Raw genomic sequence first — 25590 nt, forward strand, 5'->3', positions numbered from 1 at the left:
CATGCACTGGTCGCTCAGTCGTGTCCGACTCTTCGAGACCCTATGGACTGTAGCCCGCCAGGCTTCTCTGTCCGTGGGATTCTCCAGGCAAGAATACTGGAGTGGATTGCCATTCCCTTCTCCAGAGGATCTTCTCAGCCCAGGGATCAACCCTGATCTTCATTAACCGTTTGAGCTACAGGGAAGTCCTTATGTAGGTGTATTAATGTATAAATGTGAATGCCCATCAAGATACAGAGCATAAGCAATATCTTCGGGTGGTTCTGTATTAGTTGGCATGGTTTACTTTGGCCCATTATTATTGAATGAAGGCACACAAAGGGGTCCCCAGGTGAATCCCTGGGTTTTAGACAGCCCTTGACTTCACCTTGAAATGCCACTTGATTTCCCCTTGTTCGTCAGAATCTATCAGTCCATTCAGGATAGTAACGCCTTCTCTCTCTACTGGTTTAGCTGGTGGAAATCCCCGAATGCCCTAGGGGTTAGCCGTGACTCTATTCCCTGGAGTCGTAGGTGACTGGATCTCAAACTCTAGTGAATGTAGTGTTGTGTGGATGGAAAGAGAAATTTCTTTTTGTGTGTTTTTTCTTTCCCCTTTAAAACTTTTTTATTGAAATATAGTTGCCCTACAGTGTTGTTAATTTCTTCTGAACAGCACAGTGACTCAGTTATACATACGGATGTTCTTTTGCATATTCTTCTCTATGATGCTTTGTTACAGGATATTGAATACAGTTCCCTGTGTGGTACTGTAGGAGCTTGTTTACCCACCCTAGATAAATAGTTTGCATCTGCTAAGCCCAAACTTCCAGCCCTTCCCTCCGCTGCGGACCCCCCGCCCCCAGCTTGGCAACCCCCAGTCTATTTTCTGTATCTCTGAATCTGTTTTTCTCAGTTACCTGTGTCTGACTCTGCAGCCCCATGGACTGTAGCCTGCCAGGCTCCTCTGTCCACGAAATTTTCCAGGCAAGAATCCTGGAGCCAGTTGCCATTTCTTACTCCAGGGGATCTTCTAACCCACAGGTCGAACCCCCCATCTGTTGAATCTCCTGTATTGGCAGGCACATTCCTTACCGCTAGTGCCACCTGGGAAGCCCTGAGTCTGTTTTGGGGAAACAGAAATTTCTTAAGTGAATAATTAGATGTAATATGTAAGAAAACACTACCGCCTCCACTTCTAGTTTACAGCCGTGAACGGTGTCTTGTTTTGGGCCATGCCTCTCAGCTGGCGGAATCTTAGTTCCCTGACCTGGGGTCAGTCCACTGCTCGCTGCAGTGAAAGGGTGGGGTCTTAACCACTGGACCACCAGGGAAGTCCCTGTGCTGTGTATTGTAGAGTGACACTGGGCCTCACAGGGCATGGCCTCTTAGCTGGCACCACAACTGAACCTTCAGTGAAGCCATCCCATCTTCTGCTGAGTAACAGGGCACATGCTAAGGGTGGTGAATGCCAAGGGCATGAGCCTGTTGCCAAGCTCCCTTCACCTAAATGTAAGGGGCTTGGTCAGAAGACGTGTGGTATGGACACCTGAATAACCGTATTGAAAACAGTAGCCTCCACCCTTCTGCATATTCCCCATTCCTTTCATTGTGCTATATTTCTATTAACATATACTATAGAAGGCTGAATGCTGATGCTTTTGAATAATGGTGCTGGAGAAGACTCTTGAGAGTCCCTTGGACTGCAAGGAAATCAAAGCAGTCAATCCTAGAGGAAATCAACCCTGAATATTCATTGGAAGGACTGATGCTGAAGTTAAGATAGTTTGGCTCTTGATGTGAAGAGCCGCCTCGTTGCAAAAGACCCTGATACTGGGAAAGACTGAGGGCAAAAGGAGAAGGGGGCAGCAGAGGATGAGATGGTTGGACGGCATCACTGACTCAAGGGACATGAGTCTGAGCAAACTCTGGGAGATAGTGAAGGACAGGGAAGCCTGGTGTGCTGCAATTCATGGGGTTGCAAAGAGTCGGACAGGACTTAGTGACTGAACAACAACAATAATAGCACCTATCTCGTCCAATATGTCCAGTAATGTCCCCTCCCAGCTAGAACACATGCTCCACGAAGGCAGAGTTTTTGTCAGTGGTGTTCACTCTTTTCCCATCGCTTACAGCACTGCCTGGAGAACTAAATTCTAGGCCTCCAGTCCTGGTGACGGGGATGAGCTGAGGGCTCATCTAGTTTTTATTTCGCCGCTTTATGATCTACGTGGTATTAGGAAACACCTATGCATGTTGGCGAGCAGGCTGGCTTTGTGCCGGAGACCTTGACCTGCGTGTGACTCATACACCCTCGGGTTCCTGCGCACCTGGGCAGGCCATGGCTGGCATTCCTGATGGCACGTAGGGCAGGAAGGGGGCTCAGGGGCTTGTCATCACTTCAGGACTCTTCGAGGTGACTCGCCTGATGCCAGTCCCACAGAGAAGCACTTCCCTTCCTCTGATCAACCGTAGGACTGTTACCCCAGGGTAGGGTCTGGCTGCTTGCTGCTGAAACGCCAATAAACAGGCCAAGTTGGTGGAAAGGAAAATCTGCTTTATTTTAGATGCCAGCGACTGGGGACGGGGAGGGCAGACATCTGTCCAAAGGCTGACTCCCCGCACTGGCAACCAGTGGGCAAGAGCTTTTATAGAGAACAGGAGGGGGCCCCATGCAAAAACAGCACAGTCAGCTCTGACAGTCATCTTCAGATTGGTCATCGGTGGCCTGACCAGCATCACCTTGACTGTTTTGGGTACAGTTAATCTTCAGTTCCCCTTCATGGATCACAGCCTTGTCATGGGAAAGGGGCTTGCATCACTCAATGAAGCTATGAGCCATGCCATGCAAGGAGATCAAACCAGCCAGTCCTAAAGGAAATCAATCCTGGATACTCATTGGAAGGACTGATGCTGCAGCTCCAATACTTGGGTCACCTGATGCGAAGAGCTGACTCATTGGAAAAGACTCTGATGCTGGGAAAGATTGAGGGCAGGAGGAGAAGTGGGCAACAGAGGATGAGATGATTAGATAGCATCACCAACATGAATGGACATGCATCTGAGCAAACTCTGGAAGCTGGTGAAGGACAGGGAAGCCTGTCATACTACAGTCCGTGGGGTCGTGAAGAGTCGGACACGACTTAGCAACTGAACAACAGCACATCTTCAGTTCCAGGGTCGGTTTATTTCCAGTTCTTTGAGGTCAGTTCTCTGAATTGTGGCAGCTCATGCCATGGGTACAGTCCCGTTATTATATAGTTAATTTCTCCACCTGGGATTTCAGTATCTGTAAGACAGCTCACAGGATATGGATCAGAATATTATCTATTGCCCTTGAGAAAGAACTAAAGGTCCCTGACTATACTTAGTGACCACATTATTATCATTTGATCTCCTTTGACTTTGTTTTTTGTGTGTTCTCATTTCTCTGGTTAAGCTTCCTCTTTGACTGAAGGCAAAACGCAGGCAGAGGACATGAGGTGAGGGGGGCAGGCAAGGACCATAGGGTCCCGCCCTGTTTCAGAACAGAGGCATCAGCTGCGACTCTAGAACATTCCTCAAGTAGTATTCTCATGTGCAATGCTGAGAGATCAGCAGTGCCCCGCCCACAGGCAAGGTCCTGAACAAACTCGCAGGATGCACAGCTGGCATGGAGGAGGGAAGGACGCGCGGCAGCGAAAGGGTGGTGGCGGGCATGTTGCTCGAGGTGCGGCGGTGGAAGGTGGGGTCAGGATGTACGGAACACTGAGATCAGACAATGGCTCGGATTCTTACCAGCTGTATGTTCTTGGGTCAGTCACCCAACCTCTCCAAGCATCAGCTTCCTCAATAATCACCAGGACTAAACTCCCCTCCTGAGAATGCCATGAAGAGAGGTTGAACGGAGGCTTTCCTGACACTCCAGTGGTGGACTCCACACTTCCCATGCAGGGGTTGCGGGTTCAGTCCTTGCTTGGGGATCTAAGATCCCACATGCTGTGTGGCATGGCCCCAAAAACAAACAAACCTCCTGGCTTCCAAGAGCAGCCACTGAGAAGGAGCAGCTTGCTGTCCCGTGGCGGTTAGGTCAGGAGTTCTGGCAAGGCCCCGTGCCAAGGAGGCGGCCATCTGTTTGGTGGGGCTGGATGCGCGTGGGGAAGGCTTTCCCCTTGACCCCAAGTGTTGCCCTGAGTGGGCACACCCTTGCTGCCTCCAGGATTGTCTGCAACCCCAGGCGGGGTTTCTCAGTTTTCTCATCCTCTGGCTCTCTCTCTTAAACTCCAGGACGTCCGAGCATCTCCACCAAGACATGTGAGGTCTCCCTTTAGGGCCAGCGCGTTCGGTTCAGGGTTCGCATGCGGCCGGTCCCCTCAGGCATGGGAGCTGAGCTCCTTATCTTCGAGTCTTGCCACTTTCTTTGAGCAGAATCCTGGGTCGCCTCACCTGAGCTGGGGGTGGCAACCAGCCCCTCTCACAGTGACACACACGTCACTCCAAGCTCTTCAAGCCAGCCCTGGGGGGATGCAGGGGCATCCTGGTTTCCTCCGCACACACGTCTCGAGGTGGAGAGTGGACCGGGGTGGGGTCCGTGGGGACCTCAGTGTTCTCAGTGACGCCTGGCACACAGCTTCCCCCTGGCGAGGACTGGGTGGAGAGCAGAGATGGGTCCTTTAGGCCAGTCACGTGGGCCAGGTCTAGAGTTCCTGCATCAGGGGGTGATGAGAAACTGGGGGAGCCCTTCCCTCCCAGCCTGGGCTGGAGGGAGCCGCCTCATCTTCTTGGCCTCCGCAGCTGTCTGCGGAGCTTCTGTGACGTGGCCCTGGGGTTGGGTGACGTCAGTGGTTGTGGCTCGAAAGCTACAGACTGCTGCTTTGCATAGATTTAGTCGGTGTTCTTGAAAGAATGCGGCTCTGCTTGCTGCCTGCCCCAAGGACCATTTGCAGAGATGTTGATTGATTGTTCTGGAACACTGGCACCAGTTAACAGTTGTCTTCCCAGGGAGAGGGGCCGCTGAGCTCCTTGTCCATCCTTACGTAAAGTTGCACTTCTACCTCTAGCTTTTCCACTTAACCACGCAGCCTGGGGACATTTCGAGGCCAATCCAGATGGAATGCATTGTTTTCTACAAGTTGCTCTGGGGTCCCACTGTATGGCTGTCCCACCCGTGTTTAAAGCAGCGTTTCTGAGTTGATAGGTATCTAGCATGTTCCCGCTTTTTCACTATTTGTCATGTTGTCCTATTTAAAAAAAAAAAAAAAAAAAATGTATATATACACACTTTATTTATTTGGCTGCTCCGGGTCTTAGCGGCAGGCGTGTGGGATCTAGTTCCCCAACCAGAGATGAAGCCCTGGCCCCCCCGCGTTGGGAGTGTGGAGTTTTAGCCAGTGGACCACCAGTGGGTCCCAGTACCATCTTATTTTTGACTCCCAGATTTATTCCTTCTCCCCGACCTCTCCCCTGGGCTCTAGAATGTTGGTGCCTTCCCTTTAGAGACTTCACATGGAGCATCTCCAACTTAAAGACCCAAAGCAGGTTCTGACCCAAAGTGGTTTCCCCGAAGCCACTCTTCCCCTAGGCCTTCCCCACTTCGGCCAGGGAACACCCCCCCCCAAAAAAAAACCTTTCTCTCACCGCCGTGGGCAGGAACAGCCACCACCCGCACGAGAACAAGCAGAGGCTGTCTAGTCTGCACTTGCTATAGCAAGAGGGTCGCCTGCCATCGCTGGGGTCTGGCAGAGACTCAGGCAGAGGAGTGGGACTTCGTGGGGAAAAGAAGAGGAGGTTTCAGCTGGGTCCTGCCTGGAGGCTGCCGCCGGGGAGGCTGGAGGCAGGCTCCCGGGAAGTGAGACATGCCGTGCTCCTGCTGAGGGGTGCGAACTTGCTTCTCTCCGGTTGGTCCTGAGTTGGAAGTGGGGCAGTTGTCGGTTACTGATCAAGTCCCGGTGTCTGGGGCCGACGGCTGCAAGGGCGCTTGTCTGGGGCCCTGGACTTACTGGTCTGGCTGTGGGATGTTTGTGCATCTAGGCAGCTGCACTCTCAGCAAACAGTGCAGAGCCTGCCTCCAAAACAGTTAGAAACCCACCGCGCCCGCTCTCCGCCGCCGTCCGCGTCCGGGTACCATCGTCGCTCGTGCTGGGCTGAGAAAAGGCTTCCGTCTGGACTCCCTCCTTGGTGCCTGCAGTGAGTGCTGCCCTTTTCCTTCACCACGACTGAGTGTCAGCAGACTGGCTTTACCGTGTGCAGGTGAGCAGACCCAGCTTTGCTTTTTAACATGACCATGCAGGTCCCCGAGCCCCTGTCCCGCTGTCTTCTCTGCTCCCCTTTCATTTATTTGTTTTGGCCACACCATGTGGCGTATGGGATCTTAGTTCCCTGACCAGGGACTGAACCCAGGCCCTCAGCAGTGAATGCATAGAGTCCTAACCACTGGACCACCAGGGAATTACTCTGTTCCTCTTTAAGCACTTAATTAAAAAAAAAAAATTATGGCTATTTTCACATACACCAAAAGTATAGAGCATAATGTATTTCCACACACCCGTAACCCAGCTTCACTGGCAGTCAGCACTTCACTCTCCTTGTGTTAGCTCCACTCCCTGACATCTGGGGGAAATATTTGAGGAGTCGATCCCAGATGCCATTTCATTTCACCCATAGTACCTCAGTTTACATCCTAGAAAACCTTCCCCCCGCCCTTAACATGACCATAAATCCATGTCTCACCTCACAAAATGAACACTTATTCCTTAACATTATCAAGCACACAGTCCAGGCTCCATCCCCCCTGACTGTATAACAGGTCTTGTTTATGGTGGGTTCCTTTGAATCACGATGTGATGAGCCTGGAAATCTCATTTTAATCAAAACAGTCTCCCCTCTACCCATTTTCATGCCAGGGATTTGTTGAAGTGACAGAATCAGTGGATCATAGCCTTGTGTAACTCCATGAAGCTATGAGCCATGTGGTGAAGGGCCACCCAAGACGGAAGGGTCATGGTGGAGAGTTCTGACAAAACGCAGTCCCTTGGAGAAGGGAATGGCAGTCCACTCCAGTGTTCTTGCCTTGAGAAGTCCGTGAACACTGGTCCTGCAGGGGCCCCCACAGTCTGGGTTATGTGGTTTCTTTGATCTTGACAATGAGAACGTTCCTCTTATCTCTTTTACTGAGAACCAGAGGAAGTGTGTTTTGGCGAGAAAACTCATCCGGGATACCCAGAGCTGGGGTCAGCGGGTTGGAGAGTCGGTGCATCTTAAATTCCGACGTGTACCGCTGAGGTTTTCTTAGTTTATACTGCTCCCGCCACCCCGACCTCCAGCCCCAGTCAGAGCCAACTCCTGGATCGCCTTCCTTTTTAATGTGTGATAATTCTACTTCTGGCCACAAGAGGCCAGCAAGGCCCAGACGTTGGACCTGAGGGACCCTCTAAGGCTGGATCCTGGGCTTTGGATCCTCTCGAGGGTGGCCAGGGTCAGGATGTCCAGTAACCAGGAGGTGGGTGAGTGGAGTGGATGGGGCAGGTATGGATGAGGGGCTCGGTGTGTCAGAGAGGATGAGAGACGGGCTGGCCTGTCGGGGCTTGTGGTCAGCTCCTGGGGATTCGAGCACTGAACATTTCTGTAATTAAAAACACATGCTAGTTTTCCAATCATTATTTTAATTTTTAGTGCTATGGATAAAGAATTTGGAGCTTAGTCCATTGCTCTCGACTGAGGTCAGGAGGGGAGGCGTAATCAAAGGGAGTTGATGTGAATGGTTATTTCCAGTGCTGGACAGCGGCTATTGACGTGCGTGCCTACTAAGTCGACTCATTCACGTCCGACTCTCTGTGACCCTATGGACTATAGCCCTCCAGGCTCCTCTGTCCATGAGATTCTCCAGGCAAGAATGCTGGAGTGGGTGGCCATGCCTTCCTCCAGGGGATCTTCCTGACCCAGAGATCGAACCCACATCTCTTGTGTCTCCTGCATGGGCAGGCAGGTCTTTACCACTGGTATCCCCTGGGAAGCCCCAACATGCCAGGCTCACCTGCCTGCTTCCTCACTCAGCCGGGAGGCACAGTTCATGGGATTCTCCAGGCAAGAATCCTGGAATGGGTTGCCATTCCCTTCTCCAGGGGATCTTCCCGACACAGGGATTGAACCTGTATCTCCTGCATTGCAGGCAGATTCTTTACCGACTGAGCCACCTGGGAAGCGTGGACAGCTATCGGTGAATCCCTTAAGGAGTCTGGATAAATACAGATGGCTGCTAAAACAGGGAGATTCAAATTGTCCATCCATATCCTTAGCAAGTTCATATACATAGAGTTTTTATGAGAATGTCATTCCTAAGGCTTAATGAAATTGAGCTTCTAAGATATTTAAGAATATGCTAGCTCACTCAATTCAGGCATGTTATCTGATGGCAAACAGAAATGATAAAGAAACATCATTTTAAAAAAGTTAAAGTTGATAACCATCAATTACAGCAGCAAATGGGCCCCCAAACACACACACTTGCTGTCTGTCTTTCTTGTGCTCTCACACACGCACACACACACACACGCACACACACACACACACACGCCCAGCAGGTACAACGTGGCTTTTTTTCTATACCGTTACATGTATTTTAAGTGTTTTCAGTCTAATTAAAGTATAATTTACATGCAGCAAAATACACTCTCGTGAAGCGTTCAGTTCTAAGAGTTTTGACAGGTTTATGTAGTCATGCAATCACCCTCAAGAATGAGATCTAGGACAAATCCATCACCCCTAAGATTCACTCTTTGTCGTCATGTTCGGCCACCCCGGTCCCAAGCCCCCAGAAACCACCGATGCCTATGAGCTCGTTTCTATATGTGATATAAGATATGGAAGTAACAATATTTTAGCACATGGATATCCAATTTTTTCCAGCACCATTTGTTGAAGAGACCGTCCTGTATAGCCATTAAGTTACCTTGACATCTTTGTCAAAAATCAAAGGATCTATTTTATTCTGCTGGTCTGTATGTTCTTTTCTCTTATTCATAACGTTTTGATTAGTGTAGCTTTAAAGTTAATTGAAATCACCTAGCAGGATTACTCCAACTTCATTCTTCTTTTGGTATCGCTATATTTTTATTTTAGAGTTTTTTAAAGATTATTTTTAAAAATCTTTTGGCCATGCCTCACGGCATATGGGATCTCAGTCCCCACACCAGGATCGAAGCCAGCCTCCTGCATTGGATGGGTGGAGTCCTAACCACTGGCCCACCAGGCAAGTTCCAGTTTTACAGTTTGAGAGCAAGAATACCTGCTCCTCTCCTGCCCCTCTTTCCCTCCCTCTCCACCTAGGCCCCCAGGGCATTGGAGAGCCTGGCGTGGAACTCGGCTTCTTTCTCTCAGAAGGTCCCTCCAGCCCTAGTGGTCTCTTTGAACATGAGACCGGTTTCACTTGAATGATGCCCTTGGGCACTTTGCAAACAGAGAAGTAATACGGAATCTCTCCTCCCTCGGATCACCGGGCTTAGATAAGAGGTGTCTGGAGGACAAAGTCCAGACCCCTGACAGCCCCCAACGGCTGTCCTCCAGCCCTGCTCTCTGCTGCTGGGGCGTTTCGGGGTTTGGACCCCCAGCTAAGTCAGGAGAGGAGCGATGTGTTTGGAGGAGGTGGGAGGCAGGGAGGAGAGGGAGGGGACCCAGGCAGAGCTGGCAGTTGGGAGCAGCAAGACCCCCAGAGTTACCCTCTAGGCTGCCAGGCCTGGATAGCGTGTGAAGACCCAGTTCCCTCACTCCTGGAGGGTCTCCCCAGCTTCAGAATGCCCCTGGGGACCTGCTGAAGCCAAGGCTTCACTGCAGCCCAAGAGCTCGCCCCGCCCTGCCACCCACCCCCAAAATAGTGCCTTAATAAATCCGCTCACTAAGCTCATCTCAGAGCCTGCGTCCTGGGAACCCAGCTGGGGGAGCTGCTTCTTTCCTTTCTGGTCAGCTCTGAAGCCGGCTGCTGGGGGAGGGGGTCAAGGCTGGAAAGGAGGAAGAGTCCCCCTCCCCAGCCACCTTCCCGGCCCCCAACCCTGCCTCCCTGGGCGGGCGGTTCGGTCAGGCTCAGGCCCGGCACACAGAGGCCTGAACAAGGCATGCATGGTTGAGTCCCAGGTTCGACCAATGGCAGAGGACGGAGCAGCCTGGTTAGACCAGCGCTCCAGCAGTGACATACACACTTAATGTAGGTCGTGAAGTCTGGAATGTACTGTAGAATCTGAGAGAGAGATGTATATATAAACTGCTTTGCTTCCCTCGTAACTCAGAGAGTAAAGAATCTGCCTGCAATGCAGGAGACCTTGGTTCAATTCCTGCATCAGGAAGATCCCCTGGAGAAGGGCATGGCCTTCCCTTTCCAGTATTCTTGCCTGGAGAATCCACGGACAGAGGAGCCTGGCAGGCTCCAGTCCATGGGGTCACAAATAATCAGACACGACTGAGTGACTAACACACACACAAAAACCATCTTTATATAATTTCATCCATATACATGTATATATAGCTACACACATATACACATGTATATGCACATACATGTAAATATATACCACGTATGCACACACATGTGCACACATCTACACATACACACGTGTATACATGTATATGCACATGTAATAACACATAGATAAGACACACGCTGGCTCCAAGGTGGCACAAAGGAAGAAGCTGTTTTCCTAAAAGCTCCCTCAGAGCCCTTTGATCTGAGTCTGGAAGAACAAATCGAGGCCTGCCAGGCAGATTAAGGCGGAAAGGCGTTCCGGGCAGAGGAAACGGCGTCCGTGTGGTCACAGAGCAGGAGAAAGCCATGTGTGTTTGGAGGAGTTTAGAGTCACTTACTGTGATGGTGGGTGAGGCCCACCCTGAGGGCCATGGATGAGGGAGACTGGCCTGATCTGGTTTGCGTTTTAGAGAGACTGCTGTGGTAGGGAGGGGGTGGGAGGGAGGGGCCCAGGCCTGGCAAGGACTCTGCTGGGCCCCTGAAGCCCGGTGGGGGAGGGCAGGTCCTGGGCCCCTGTTCTCACCCCCTCTCTGTAGCTGGCGGCAGTTAGGTGGGCCTGTGGGTTCTGCCCCAGGAAGCTTCCCTGAGTCCTCCCTCCACTCCATGGCCTGTGTGGCCCATGGAGGGTCTTAGCCTCCCCCACAAGGCCTGGATCTTTGCAGGGCCCTCAAGATACAGGCGACCAGTAGTGGCACGCTCTTGGGGTGCGACCCAGGCACACCGGGCACCCCCCCCACCCCCGCCTCCCGGGAGGGCAGCACAGAGGCTAAGCCCTGGATCCGCCCTCCCTGGCTCTGCCTCCTGATCCCTCCTTTCTACGCTGTTTGACTTTGGGCACGGGACTGAACCTCTTTCTCCCTCAGTTTCCCCCTTTGGACAACAGGGAGGGAAATCTACCAAGGGATGCTGAAAGATGAAATGAGTGAATCTCTGCAAACCACACACCTTGCAGGTAGTAAGTTCTCTGTTCACATTGGCTCGTCCTGTAGTTCCCATTTTAGCCCTGAAATCAGGATGTGTCTTAGCATTCAATGACCTCTTTACTGGCAATAACAGCCAGACACTGGGAGCAGCCCAGGTGTCAGTCAACAGTGGAGTGCCCACACTAACCTCGGTACACCCACACCCTGGGGAAGAGACTTGGTGATAAAAGGAACGAGTTACTGATCCATGAAGCAACTTGGATGAATCTCAGAGGCTTAACGCTAAAGATCAAAGGATATCAAAGGACATCAAAGGCATTATGTTGAATACAGACTGTATGTGAAGTTCTAGAACAGGCAAAACTAACCAGAAGAGTGGTTTTCCCTGGGGATGGGGTGGAGGTTGACTGGCATATGAAGGATCTTTCTGGGGTTCTATGTCTTGAAAGAATTGGGCTTATGTATGTGTATGTTCTTGTCAAATACCCATGAATGTTCGCTCAAGATTTATATTTCATTCTTTGTAGATTTTCTCCTAAAAAAGGGCCGTAAACACATATTCAGCTCTAGTTAATGATATGTACCTTAGTGTCTATTATGACTCCAAGCTACTTTGAAATGCACTCAAAAAAAAAACAGATGGAGTGATGTATGGATCGAGGCATAGATATGTGATGGGACCAAATGCTAGCCATAGATTCTGGGTGGTGTGTACATGCGTGTTCGCTGTACCATTCTTTGAATTCTGTATGCCTGAAAAAAGTTCATGATGCCACGCTGGCAAAATTAATTGCCAGCAATTTATCTTTCTGAGTGTTACCCAGAAGTGCACCTCACCTGGCTGGTGTCTTAGATTTGATGAAAATTGGTGTTGTCGACGAGAAGCTGGGTCTCAGCTGGGAACTGGGGGGAGGTACCCTCAGTGACTTCTCTTCCTCCATTTCCACTTGCAGACATTCTTTATTTATTATTTATTTTTGGCTGTGTGGGGTCTTCATTGCTGTGCAAGGGCCTCCCTAACCCTAACCCCTAGTTGCGGCGAGCAGGGGCTGCCCTCTGGTGCGGTCCAAGGGCTTCGCGTGGAGCATGGGCTCTAGAGCGCCCAGGCTCAGTAGCTGTGGCAGCCGGGCTTCACGTGGCCTCACGGCACGTGGGAATCTTCCTGGATCAGGTGTCGAATCCGCGTCCCCTGCACTGGCAGGTGGACAGTTAACCACTGCACCACCAGGGAAGCCCTTGAAGACATGTGGATTCTGTCTTCCAGCGTCTCTGTTCTCTGCTCCCTCAGTTCCGCTGGGTGTCTCTGCCCTAAACGGCAGCTGGTCTCCTGTGAGCACCCCCGCTACATCCTCCTGGAGAGGGCCGCGTGCCCACGCCCCTGCTTAAAACCCGTTGCCTCTCCAGTGCCCAGAGGGTGTTGTCCAGACCCGTCACCCAGGCTACCTCTGCACACGCCCTTCCCTCTGCCTGGAAGGCACTTCCTCCGTTGGCTGCCCCCGGTCCTCCCGGCTCACTTCCAGCCATGGATCAGCCTCAGCTGAGACGCCTTCCCCCAGCCTTGGCGCCCGCCCACCCCCCCCGCCCACCCCCGAGGCAAAGCCGCTTCCTCTCTTCAGTCCCCGCCCCCCCACCAAGACCTCACCTGTGCTTTGGCTGTTGCTCTCCCCAGGCCTGCCTTCTTCATCCACCTGGTGCCTCAAGCTGGGAGGCTGGGGGACTGAAAGAGAGATTCCAGAGACCAGCAAGGGGTTTGCTGTGAGGTCGCTGTGGGTTTACAACCCGGCTCCACCCTTCCTGTCGGTCCCCAGCCTCCTGTCCAAGCCTCAGCCAGTCGACTGAAGGGGAATCACTGTCCGACTGTTGAAAGGATCCATGGGATGATGTATGTGAAGAGTCAGGCAGGTGACAGGTACTCAGATTTATCACTTGGGCATCAGACAAATGGTTTGCGATCGCCACACCAGACCGCACGCTCTAGATGGCCAGGACTGTGCCTGCTTTTAGCTCCCAGACCCTGCTAGGAACATCGTAGGTGCCCATTCTTATCTACTGTTGGAGATGAACGTCACCAAGTGGGAGGGGCCTGCTGGGGGGGCCCCAGGCAGAGACGGCCCCATGGCTCGGGGGGTGATCTGGGTGTGGGGGATGTCAGGGCTCCAAGGAAGGGGGAAGAAGCATGGGTGGTTAGGCAGGCTTTATCTCGCCCACCTGCTTCGCACTCTGCCCCTCCTAATCGCTGGGAACGCGCTGAGTGTGTGATCGACATCTGTTCAATAGGGCAGGGGCTCCAGGCTTACGTGGACTCGGCGGTGATTTTCAGTCTAGCCATGTGGCTTAAGTTGGCTGAGCCTGCTTCCTCACTTGTAAACTAGAGAGAGGATTCAGGGGAAACAGACTTTCCATAATCACATCAGGTCCAGGCCGCCTTTGTTCCCTGGTCATTCCGCAAGGTGGGTGCTGCTACCCCGATTCTACACGTGGAGGTGCTGAGGCTGGAACGCTAGCCCCCGGCCTTGAGTCCCAGGGAGGCCACTTCAGAGCTTTCCAGGCACTATCTTGCCTGGCCCGGGGCGGGGGGTAGTGCTGGTGCCTGCTTTGGGGCTCGGGGGACTAGAGGAGGAGCAGCAGTGAGGGAGGGGACCTCGCGAGTGGGGCTGCGGCCAGGCGAGGCTGAGCGGCTGACCGTCTTGGTCCGTGAGCTGTCACCGTGGCTGGGCCCAGGTCCCATCTGGAGATAAGGTGTGTAGCCCAGTCCCAGGAGAGGTGAACCAGGCTTTGGTGACAAGGCCGGGCCTGGCCTGGGACCACAGAGATAGCGGGAGGTGGGACTTCCCAAGTGGTGCTAGTGATAAAGAGCCCGCCTGCCAACGCAGGAGACATAAGAGACGCCGGTTTGATCCCCAGGCTGGGAAGATCCCCTGCAGAAGGAAATGGCAACCCACTCCAGTATTCTTGCCTGGAGAATCCCATGGACAGAGGAGCCTGGAGTCCATGGGGTCGCACAGAGTTGGACACGACTGAAGCAACTTAGCACACGTGTGCGCTCGCACGTGCGCACCCACGCGCGCGCGCGCGCGCGCGCACACACACGCACGGGCTTGCACCAAAGGGTCAGCAGCAAGCAGGGCTGGGCTTCCCTTCGGGGCGGGGGTGGGCCAGACCTGGGCCCTTTGCCCGGAGGGCGGGGCCTGAGGCTTCTCCACCAGCCCTTGCTGCCCCCAGAGCCCACCTATCTTCTTTCTCACGTGCGGCCCAGCCCTGACTCCTGTGCAGAAGTCAGGCCCTCGGTTGCTATAACAACTGGATCCCGGTGGTAAAAATAGTAACTTATTTTTTATTCAACTTCTCTTGCTCTTGGAGGAAAAGAAAATCCATTTCTAGGCTCGTGTTTCGTTACAGGGGTCTTCTCTGGGGCCCTGCTGAGCCCACTGGCAAGACCTGCTTGAAGGTCGACCGTACTGGGGGCCGGGAGGAGGCAAGCGGACCTAGAGCCGAGGGAGGCCCAAGCCCCTCTCTCTGAGCAACTCTGCTGGGCCTCTGGGGTTGTCGTTAGCAGCGGACACCCTGAGCCCGGCCTGGCTGTTCCAGAAAGTGGGGGACTCTCACCTTGAAAAGCCAGCAGGGGCGTTTTTTTGTTTTGGAAATTGAGGTGGAGGGCATTGGAGGAGGAAGTCTGGCTGGTGCCTGGGGACAGGTGTGTCCTGGTGCAGCTGACGGTGAGGCTGGGGGCAGAGGTTGGGGGTCAGAGCAATGGCGATGGAGGTCGTCAGCGAAAAATAGCCATGATGTGCAGGGCTTGGCCTTACCTGCCTCAGTTTGACTTTGGGCTCCTGGAGGTCTAATAACTCCTTGGAACGGGAGGTTCTGTGTGGGCAGTGAGCTTGGAGTCTGCAGAGCGGGGGTCCTCAGGCTGTGTGACCTGGGGAGGGTCCCCTGGTCCCTTTCAGCCTCACTTTCTCTGCTGTATACAAGGGGAAGAGGCGATGGCCACCACCACCGTGAGCCCCGCCCTTCTTAACCACGAGACCCCGTAAGAAACACATTTCCTATCCCAACGGGGACCCAGATGTGTACAAACAAAAGTTTTTTGAACGTGTGTGCAGGCTCAGTCCTGTCTAACTCTTTGCGACCCTGTGGGTCATAGCCCGCCTTGATCCTCTGTACGTGAGATTTTCCTGGCAAGAATACAAGATCCTTCTCCAGGGGGATTTCCCAACTCAGGGATCGAACCTGTGTCTCCTGCTTTGGCAGATGGATTCTTTACCGTTGAGCCACCGGGTAAGGCCCTTCTTGAACGTGACCTGTTCCTATTGTGTCTCTTAAACTTTGCTTTCTTTTTAATTGCTGCCACCATCCTGAGGTTGACTCCATGATCATCTCGTGTCGTGTGGTCCCACGGAACCTTCCATGATGTTGGCAGTGGTCTGATATGGTAGCCCCTTGAAATACGACTGTAACCTGGGAACCGCATTTTCAATTTTATTTGATTTTCACTCAGTGTAAGATGTAAACAGCTGCGTGAGGCTGGTGGCCGCTGTATTGGAAATCACAGCCTTAGCAGGTCCAGAGAGCAAGTCGAACCCATGGGGCTCCTTCCAGCCCAGCCCTCCTGGCCCCTCCTCCCCAGCTGGACCCTCAGCCCTGCCAGACCCTGTGGCCCACACATCTGTCCCTTGGCCTTCATGCTTGGCATGCTTGGCTTCATCCCTTGGCACTCGTGCCAACCTTGACCTCAAGCTCACCTGGCCAAAACCCCATTCATGATCTCCGGGCTTCCTGTCGCTCCCCCTCTGGTCTCCTCCAACTCCTTTCCCCGCCCCCCTCCCTGTGCTGTGCTGTGCTGTGCTTAGTCGCTCAGTCGTATCCGACTCTTTGCGACCCCATGGACTGCAGCCCACCAGGCTCCTCTGTCCATGGGGATTTTCCAGACAAGAATACTGGAGTGGGTTGCCATGCCCTCCTCCAGGGGATCTTCCCAACCCAGGGACAGAACCCAGGTCTCCCACATGGCAGGCGGATTCTTTACCACCTGAGCCAACAGGGAAGCTAGGTGGCATCAATACCCACCCATCAGGGCCAGCCAGAAACCCCGGGGCCATCCCCCACTTCTAATCCTCCATCAGCAGGGTCTGGTGGGTTTGACCTCCTCAGCACTCCTGGATCCCTTCCCTTGTCCATCCCGCCCCGCCAGCCCCGCTGTGGCCTCTGAACGCATATATCTGCAACCCTTCTGGTCCTTACCCATTCCAGGTGCGTGCTCAGCGTCTGGAACCCAGAAATGAATTTGATGGAATCCCTTTGTCTTTCTCCTTCTTGTTCCAGCTACCTTGGGGCAGAGGACGTGGGTGGGATTATTCTGACTGTGTAGTAAGATCTCAAATAAAGCTGGTTATAAAAAGTAGCAAGGAGCTGGGGCTTGGGAAGGGAGGGGAGGAGGGAGAGGTGTGTGGGTGCGAAGGGATGGCCTGTCCTTCTATTTGGGGACTTGTCCTTCCCTGTCGGAGGCTGGCCTGACCTCCAGCAGCCCCTCAGGGTGTCACCTCTTCCAGTAGGGGGTTTCACAGAGCCCATCACCCAAGCCAAGGGCCTCTAAAGGAGAAAGCTGCATTTTGTACAGACTCGGGGTGGAGGTGGGCAGATCCTGGGTACCTGGAATCTGGCGACCATATGTCCAGATGCTTGCGCCCCTGTCTCGGGATCACGAGGGTCCCCAGAATCATAGCCTCTGGGAGTTGGGGGGGGTTCCCCAGAGACTGCGGCCATCCCCTTGGGGCCGTCGAGCCTCGAAGGGGCGTCAAGGCGGTGGGGGGTCGCGAGCTACAAGTACCCTCTGGGGCCAGGCTCCCCTGCAGGCTCCACATGCCTTGCAGCCCAGCCCCGGCCGGGGCGGGGGGTGGGGAACAGTAAGCCGAGGGCAGCGTGGCTCCGTCTAACAGGCCGTCTTCTGGCTGGAAGAACTACGGGAGGAGGGGGCCCGAGGAGTGAGGGGGAAGGGGCTGCATTCGGAAGCCCCCCGGGGCCCCTCACCCCTCTTCCAGGGCCCCCGCCCCACAGCGAGGCCGGGAGGGGGCCGCCCCGCGCGGGGAGGGGGCCGGGGCCGCGGGGACTCAGGCGATTGGCCCGGAGCCCCCCCGCCCCGCCCGCCACCATCTGCTCGGGATTTGGCGTCGGCGGCTCCCGGCTCAGCTCCAGCTCGGCTCCGCGCGCCCCCGGCCGCCCCCGCCCCGCGCCCGCCGACCTGCTGCTCCCGCCCCGCGGCCTCGCCGAGTTGCCGCGGTCGGAGCCCCCGGCTGGAGGCCGATGGAACCGCCGCGATGTTCGCCCCGCGGCTCCTGGATTTTCAGAAGACCAAGTACGCGAGGTGAGTGGCGGGGGCGCGCGGGCGCGGGGGCGCGGGTCCGGCTACCCGCACGGCCAGCGCGCCCCCCGCCGCCCCGAGAATTCGGGGTGACCAATGGACCCTGTCCCCGGGCCGGAAGAACCCGGACGCGAGACGTCGCGGTCTTTGTGAGCTCCGCGCCTTGGACTCGGGAGGCGCGCGGGTTCCCAGCGCCTCAGACACACTTAGCGGGGTGCCCTGGGGCCAGTCGCTTCACCTCTCGGAACCTCGATTTCCAGTTCTGCAAGGCGGGGATAACGAGCGTCCCCACCCCTGGGGCCCCCCCGCGATGGTTAAGTGAGCCGATCCCTTGAAAGCACTTTGCACGGGCTCAGTTGCTACCTGGAGCTTTTGTTAATGATAAAAGGCATTGGCCAGTATCACCCTTGTCCCCCCTGACCACACTGTCCCCGCGTCACCCTGTCTCCCCAGCCACCCCTGTCCCCCGATCACCCTGTCCTCCTTGACCACCCCTGTCCCCCCTGACCGGCCCTGTCCCCTCACCACCCCTGACCGTCCTCACAGCAAGCCGGACGAATGGGTAAGTGCTCTTTTCAGGTGGGTAAACTGAGGCTCAGGGCCAGGACCTGTGCGTCTTGGCCTTTTCATAATATGAAATCCGTGGTCCCTCCTGAGCCTTGGTTTCCTCTTCTAAAGTGGTGATTTCAGATTGCTGAGTGGAAGCCAAGGTCCTGTGGCTCAGATTCCCAATTAAGGGGCCGGGGGAGGTGAGGGAATATTAAATGGCTCTAAGATTTTGGGAGGGTGGGCTTGCTTGCAAGCTGGATGGAAACCCTTTTCTAGGGTTGCCCCTTGGCTCGCAGGGGTCTCGGGGGAGGACAGGCCGCTCTGGGCGTGCAGCCCTGGTTTCTTCCTCCTGCCCCGGGAGAGCCTGATGTGGGAGAGGACACTCGGCCTGCCCTGCCCCCGCCCTCCCCCCACACCTCCTGCCTCGGGGGTAGAGGGGGCAGGCGGTGAGTTGAGCTGGGTGGGCGTCATTTTTGCTGTGGCACAACACGGCTCATTGTCTCCCAGCAGTTGTTGAGGACCCCTGGTCCCACGACCTCTCTGTGAGTTCCCGTCAGAGGGAGCATAGCTTGGCCCCAGAGGCCGGCCTGAGCAGGGCTGGGGGCAGGGACAGTGGGCCCTTTCCCCCCCGGTCTCATCTTGGTTTCCCCTGGAGGGAGACGTGTTGTGTCTCCGTCATAAAGTTGGGGAGTCCCGCTGGGAAGGGGATACTAGTGGGAATTCCTGTGGAGTTTCTCTTGGGACGAAGGTGGGAGGGGCTGGCTGCACAGATCTGTGAGGTCTCCTCCGGTGTGGACACTCGGACTTTCTTAGGCTTTTCTCAAGGGTCCGGTGTGCTCGTATGAGATGTAAGTTGGTGGAGTGTTCACTCAAAGGGAAGGGGGATGCCCAGAACTGGAGGCTACACATGCAGACAGTGGGGGAAGGAGCTCTGTCCCACACCCACTGTGTGATCTTGGGTAGGTGTCTCAACCTCTCTGGGCCTCTGCTGGTTAATCTGTAAGACAAGGGGGTTGGTGTAAATGATGGCTAGATTTAGGCACTGGGGCTGCCCTCTCTCTTACTGGAATAGAGCTCCAGCTGGGCTGAGGGCTGCACCGTGAGCTCTTTCATGCTGGGACTGATGACTCTTCTCGGGGTAATGAGCCCAGTGAGGAGACAGAGTGCATCGATTATTTCTCTTCTTTTCCTCCTGCTGTGGCCCTTTTTACCGTCCAGTCCACATATTAGGGCCATAATCAAGGCTTTGTGATTGAGTGAATTTAGAAGTATAACCGAGTTCTCTCCAGTAGAGATATCGTACAAGTCACAGAGGTAGTTTTAAATTTCCTAGTGGTCATTCATTTTAATATGTAGCTTATGTCCCAACTCAGTGTCAGAAAAAGAAACAGGTGAAGTTAATTATGAGAATATATTTTAGTTAACTCTATCCAAAGGACGTTCAATATGTAATCAATATAAACAAATTATTCAAGTGCTCAGTAACCACACACAGGTGGTCATTGACGGCCATATTGAACAGGACAAGACCATCGTCCAGGGTGAGATATGGGTGTTAGTCCATTCAGGCTGCCGTAATAAAGTACCACAGACTGGGTGCCTTATAAACAGCAGAAAATTATTCCTCACAGTTCTAGAGGTTGGAGGTGTGAGGTCATGGTGCCAGCATGGTCTGGGTCTGGTGAAGGCCCTCTTCCAAGTTTCAGACTACTGATCTCTTCATATGTTAGAAAGACACGGGGCCAGCTCTTTGGCCTCTTCAGATAAGGGCACTAATTCCATTCATGAAGGCTCCACCCTCATGATCTAATCATGTCTCAAGGGTTCTACCTCCAAATGCCATCACATGGGGGGTTGGATTTCAACATGTGAATTTTTTTTGGAGGCAGGAACACAAACATCCAGTTCTTAACAGTGCTTTTAGTTAAATGCTGTGTGACATTGCAAAAGATGCTTTCCCTCTCTGAGCCTCTGTTTCTCAGTGGCTGGTTGGATCAGTTGATCTTTAAGGTTCTAACCTCAAGTCCTTGAATGACTTATCTACATCCAGAAACACACTTATTGCAGAGCTATAGGAATTAAAGACAGGGCGCAGAGCTCGGTGAATTGACCAATGAAACAGAACAGAGAGCCCAGAAACAGATTCATGCATATAAAGGCATTTGGCTTTTGACAGAGGCAGTATTGCTGATCAGGCAGGGGTGGTTTAGTGAATCAATGGTACTGAGACAGTTAACCAGATGGAAACAAGAAAACTGGAGCCCTACCTCACACCTTACAGAAAAAGCATTTGTAGATGGATTACAGATTAACAAGTGGAGGATTTCCCTGGTGGCCCAAGCTGAGACTCTGCACTCCCAATGCAGGGGATGGGGGTTCCATTGCTGGTCAGGGAACTAGATCCCACATGCCAAAAACAAAAGTTTGGTGCCACAATGATGATCTGCTGCTGCTGATAAGTCGCTTCAGTTGTGCCCAACTCTGTGCGACCCCATAGATGGCAGCCTACCAGGCTCCTCTGTCCCTGGGATTCTCCAGGCAAGAACACTGGAGTGGGTTTCCATTTCCTTCTCCAATGCAGGAAAGTGAAAGTGAAGTCGCTCAGTCCTGTCTGACCTTTTGCGACCCCATGGACTGCAGCCTACCAGGCTCCTCCGTACAGGGGATTTTCCAGGCAAGAGTACTAGAATGGGGTGCCATCGCCTTCTCCGAATGACGATCTGGTACAGCCCCACTCCCCCCTCCAAAAATATATGTAGGACTTGGCTGCGGGCGGAAGTGGAAGTGGAAGGAAGAGGAGTGCACGCCCCAGCCCTGCCGGGTCCTTTCTGTCTCCCGGTGGGAATGGAAACGTCTACCCCACGTGCCGCAAGCCAGCTCGAGCCTGCTCCACTGCGTGCCTTCCTTCTCGGAGTCGAGGCAGGTGTCATCGTGAGATGAGCTCGCCGGAATGGCGGCAACCAGTCTACTGTGGGGAAAATTTTGAGTCCCTGGACCTCTCAGAACTTGCTAAAAAGCAGCCATGGTGGCAAATGCTGTTTGGGCAGAAAGCTGAACCTTAAGCCAAAAATGTAGAGTGTGGCAACCCAGCTGTTAATTGGCGATGTCATTTGGTGAAGGACAGGGAAGCCTGGTGTGCTGCAGTCCATGGGGTCGCAAAGAGTCTGACACAATTGAGTGACTGTACAACAACTGGATGGTGTGTGGTTTTCATATTCCAGAAGGTGGGAAAGTTGGCTGCGACGGCTTTGGGAGGTGGGTTTCTTCGTTTTCAGCTTGTGAACCATACTGGGTCCATCCGAGTGGACTGGCAGCGGGTAGAGAAGGACACGGGAGAAAGCCAAGGAGCAGCTGCAGATCCTCAAGAACAACGGGACACCTACACAGAAAGAGAGGAGAAAGAAAGTCACTTAGTTGTGTTGGACTCTTTGTGACCCCATAGACTGTAGCCCACCAGGCTCCTCTGTCCACGAAAATTTCCAGGCAAGAATACTGCAGTGGTTGCCATTTCCTTTGCCGGGGTATCTTCCCAACCCAGGGATAGAACCTAGGTCTCCCATATTGCGGGTGGACTTTACCGACTGAGCCACCAGGGAAGCCACAGGTCAAGAGCAAAGCAGAGGAGCTGGTGTCGTTTGTGAAAAAGAATGTTCTAGCGACTGGTGGATTTTTTGGAGCCTTTCTGCTTGGCAGGGCGTCCTAAAGAGGACGACTTCACTTCCATTTTTCCTGTTTTTTCACGCCAGCAGCCTCTTGACTCCACCCTAGACTAGCACATCTCTCCATCTCTTCTCCTGTGGCTTCCTACCTGCCACGGTGTATCTGAGTGGCTTCCGTAGGCATCTGTTGGTTTACCTGGATAATGACCGTACTGTGAGCTTGACCACAGCTGGACAGACAGTACACATTACCTTTCTAGCACACTTCCCCTGGACTAGTCTGCAGGTCAGCAAGAATGTTCCTTTCTCCCCTACGGAAGACACTGACCAGAACATGGTGCAAGGCGGCCCTCTGTGGAGGATGAGTGGGCCCTCAAAGGCTGTCCCAAACTTGATTTGGAAGAGAAGGAACAAGTGTGTAAGATACCGTATCTTCTGCCTGGAAAGGAACTGAATGCACTTGCCTTTAAGCGTGAAAAAACATTTACAAGTGAAAATTTTTTAAAAACATTGAACCTTTTGAAAACTTAAAACAGTACCTTTGGGCTGTCACGCTAGGGAGAGATTTCTGAGGGCACAGAGATGTCCAAACTATAAAAGGTTGATAAACTCAACTACAGTAGAAAAGTTTATGTGTTTATTCGCCAAAAACAAAAACAAAAAATGCCAAGAAAAGAAGAGAAGACAAGCCACACACTTGGAGGACTTATTAGCAGCACGTTTAACCAACAAGTAATTAATACCGGAATCAGGAATTCCATGGTGGTCCAGTGGTTCAAGGGCTTCCCTGGTGGCTCAGTGGTGAAGAATCCACCTGCCAATGCAGGAGACACAGGAGACTTGGGTTTGATCCTGGGTCAGAAAGGTCCCCTGGAGAAAGAAATGACAACACACTCCAATATTCATGCCTGGGAAATCCCGTGGACAGAGGAGCCTGGCGGGCCACTGTCCATGGGGTCGCAAAAGAGTCAAACACGTGTTAGCGATGAAAACCACCACCACCGCCAGTGGGTAGGACTACACGCTTTCACTGCTGTGGCCTGGGTGCAGTTCCTGTGTGGAGCTAAAATCCCACAAGCCACACAGCATGACCGAAAAAGTTTAATATCCAGAATCTATAAAGAACTGCAATAAGGAAGAGACAACCCAATACAAAATGGGAAAAGAGAGTCATTTCCGGAAGGGAGAACACAGATGAGCAGCAAGCGTGTGAAAAACTGCTCACTTGTGTTGGTGATCAAGGAAATGCAAAGTAAGAGTCCTCGGGATGCCGTGCTCGTATTCAGTATGTTGAAAGTCTGACGAAACTATTATAATTGCTTTGGAAAACAGAAATTATTATGTGAACCTGGGCACGGCCATTCTCGTCTGGGTGTCTACCCTAGAGAAACTCTGTGAGCGTGTGTACCGGGGAAGATGGTCCAGAAACTTCTCAGCAGCATTGTTCGTGGTAAGCAAGACCTGGAGGCAGCCCAGAGGTCCACGCTGATTGAACAGGGTGGCCTTGTACAGTGGAATAGTAATCCTGCAATGAAAACGAACTCCAGTTCTAAAGAGTGTGTGGATAGATTGCACGGATGTGTTGAACGATAGCAAAACTTGGAAGAAAGCATGACTCCAATCATGTAACACTTGAAACCCTGCAAACCAGCTGTGTGGTTTAGGAATGCAGAGAAAGGCATGCAAAAAGTGAGAAAGTGATGATTACGAGGTCAGGTTAGTGGTCATCTCTAAGGGAGGAAGGAAAGGTACACAGGGTGCTTCCGGGTCTTTGTAATTCTTTTTTAAAATATTTTTATTTATTTGTTTTTTGGCTGCGCTGGTCTTGGTTGCCGAGTAGGGGCTTCTTCCTAGTTGTGTATGGCCTCTCATCGAGACGGCTTCTCTTGTTGCAGAGCATGGGTTCTAGGGCTCAGCAATTGTGCTGCGTGGGCTTGGTTGCTCCACAGCTTGTGAGATCTTCCCAGACCAGGGTTCGAACCCGTGACCCCTGCATCGGCAGGTGGATTCTTAACTGTTGGACCACCAGGGAAGTCCAGGGTCTTGAGAATAAAAATAAATTTGGTTCTATGTGTCCTGGAAGGCAGCAAGGTCTCACATTTCCTGGGCGAGCCCCACGAGGCCCGGGAAACTGCCGGGAGACTTCGGAGTGAAGTCCCATCTGTCTGTCTGTGCCCAGAACAACACCTGGCACCTGAGTAGTTACCAGTCAGAATCTGTCGCCTGGATCCTGGCTGTGTGACTTTAGATGATTGAATCAAGCTGTGCAGACACCAGTGTCCTCTTTGGCTTAATGCAGTGTGACCTTAAACGTGGCGGTCATTATAAAATAGCAACGTGGTTATAGATGTAGCGCATGCTTCTTGGAGAAAAGTTTTTAAATCCTGGGAAGTAGGTATAAAAATGAAAGCAGCAGACCCTCAATCCCATGGTCCCGAGATCATCACTTTTAAATGTGTTGATTTTTCTTCTATAGATAGCCTACAGCTAGCACTGTATCCTGATTTTTTAAAATTGACTTGCTATACTCCCTTCTCCTTCGTCTTTCCTAACTGCTTGCAGCCGCAGTTCGACATGGGCTTTTGCGTGTGTCCCAGCTCGCCATCACACCCTGCTTTATTTCATTATTTCCCTCTGTGGGACACTCAGGTTGTTTTCTGGGTTCTGCTTCCGGGCAGTCACGCTCCGGGAGCATCTCTGCAGCGAACACTCGATTCTTTGTCCATTCAGGGTGTTGCCCTGGTCACCAGGTCCATGTGAGGATCGCTGACTGCCCAGACGACAGTGACCAGGCTGGGGACCCCCACCCCCTTCACAGCGCGGGTTCTGCCGTGGTGTTTGGAGTTGCTCCTAAGGTCAGAGACGGGTTCTCACTCCTTCCATGGCTGCATCTTGGGGAAGGAGGAGGGGCCAGGGGCCGGTGCTGTGACCCTGCCCTCCTCTCTGCTTCTTCTCACGGGCACGGGGCTTTTCCCTGAGTCCCGCTTTCCCCTTTGTAAGGGAGGTTGACAGGAGGGGGTGGTGACGCTCGTGCTGGCCGTGGGAGGCCTTCTGTAGGTTAGTCCTGTCTTGCTGCCTGCTGCTGCTGCTGCTGCTAAGTCACTTCAGTCGTGTCCGACTCTGTGCGACCCCATAGATGGCAGCCCACCAGACTCCTCCGTCCCTGGGATTCTCCAGGCAAGAACACTGGAGTGGGTTGCCATTTCCTTCTCTAATGCATGAAAGTGAAAAGTGAAAGGCAAGTCGCTCAGTTGTGTCCGACTCTTCGCGACCCCGTGGACTGCAGCATACCAGGCTCCTCCATCCATGGGATTTGCCAGGCAAGAGTACTGGAGTGGGGTGCCATTGCCTTCTCCGTCTTGCTGCCTGAAGTCCCTTCAAAGCTAGTTAGTCCTGCTCCAGCCGGGACTCTGAATTCTGGAGGTCACAGGTTTCCTAAACCTTGGCGGTCCTTAAGGAGATTAAGATGAGGTATGTGATGCAGCTGGCGAGGTACCTAGTCTACAGTTGGTGCTCTGGAGCGTGGCTATTTATGTCACGGTTATTCTGATCCAGTGTGTCTCTTTCTAAAGAAGCTTTTAGGCCGTTTGTACAAAGCAAGTTTCTGAAGATCCAGGGGCTGTCAGAGAAACC

General features: G+C 53.1%; 1 protein-coding gene and 1 long non-coding RNA gene across 9 annotated transcripts in view; one reads left to right on the top strand and one right to left on the bottom strand.

The window, feature by feature from the left end:
- Positions 1–13110: 13110 nt before the first annotated feature.
- LOC109578577 (monocyte to macrophage differentiation factor 2) overlaps positions 13111–25590 on the top strand; it is a 123855-nt gene continuing 111375 nt past the window's right edge. For 2 of the 8 annotated variants that reach the window (XM_070780268.1, XM_070780269.1), the window contains exon 1: positions 17584–17752. In XM_070780268.1, the coding sequence (XP_070636369.1) occupies positions 17706–17752 (47 nt within the window). In that variant the 5' untranslated portion in view covers positions 17584–17705. Of the gene's footprint in view, positions 13301–17581; positions 17753–17868; positions 18312–24687; positions 24813–25590 lie in introns of those variants that run through there. The other 6 variants (XM_070780263.1, XM_070780261.1, XM_070780267.1 and 3 more) reach the window with 6 other exon arrangements.
- LOC139179785 (uncharacterized) lies at positions 14501–17479 on the bottom strand. The gene is made up of 3 exons (XR_011564146.1): positions 15622–17479; positions 15198–15352; positions 14501–15113 (listed from the first exon to the last, which is right to left on the bottom strand). It is a non-coding gene; the product is annotated as an uncharacterized lncRNA (long non-coding RNA).

Source organism: Bos indicus, chromosome 25 (assembly GCF_029378745.1).
Source record: "Bos indicus isolate NIAB-ARS_2022 breed Sahiwal x Tharparkar chromosome 25, NIAB-ARS_B.indTharparkar_mat_pri_1.0, whole genome shotgun sequence".
In the NCBI taxonomy this organism is placed as follows: Eukaryota; Metazoa; Chordata; class Mammalia; order Artiodactyla; family Bovidae; genus Bos; species Bos indicus.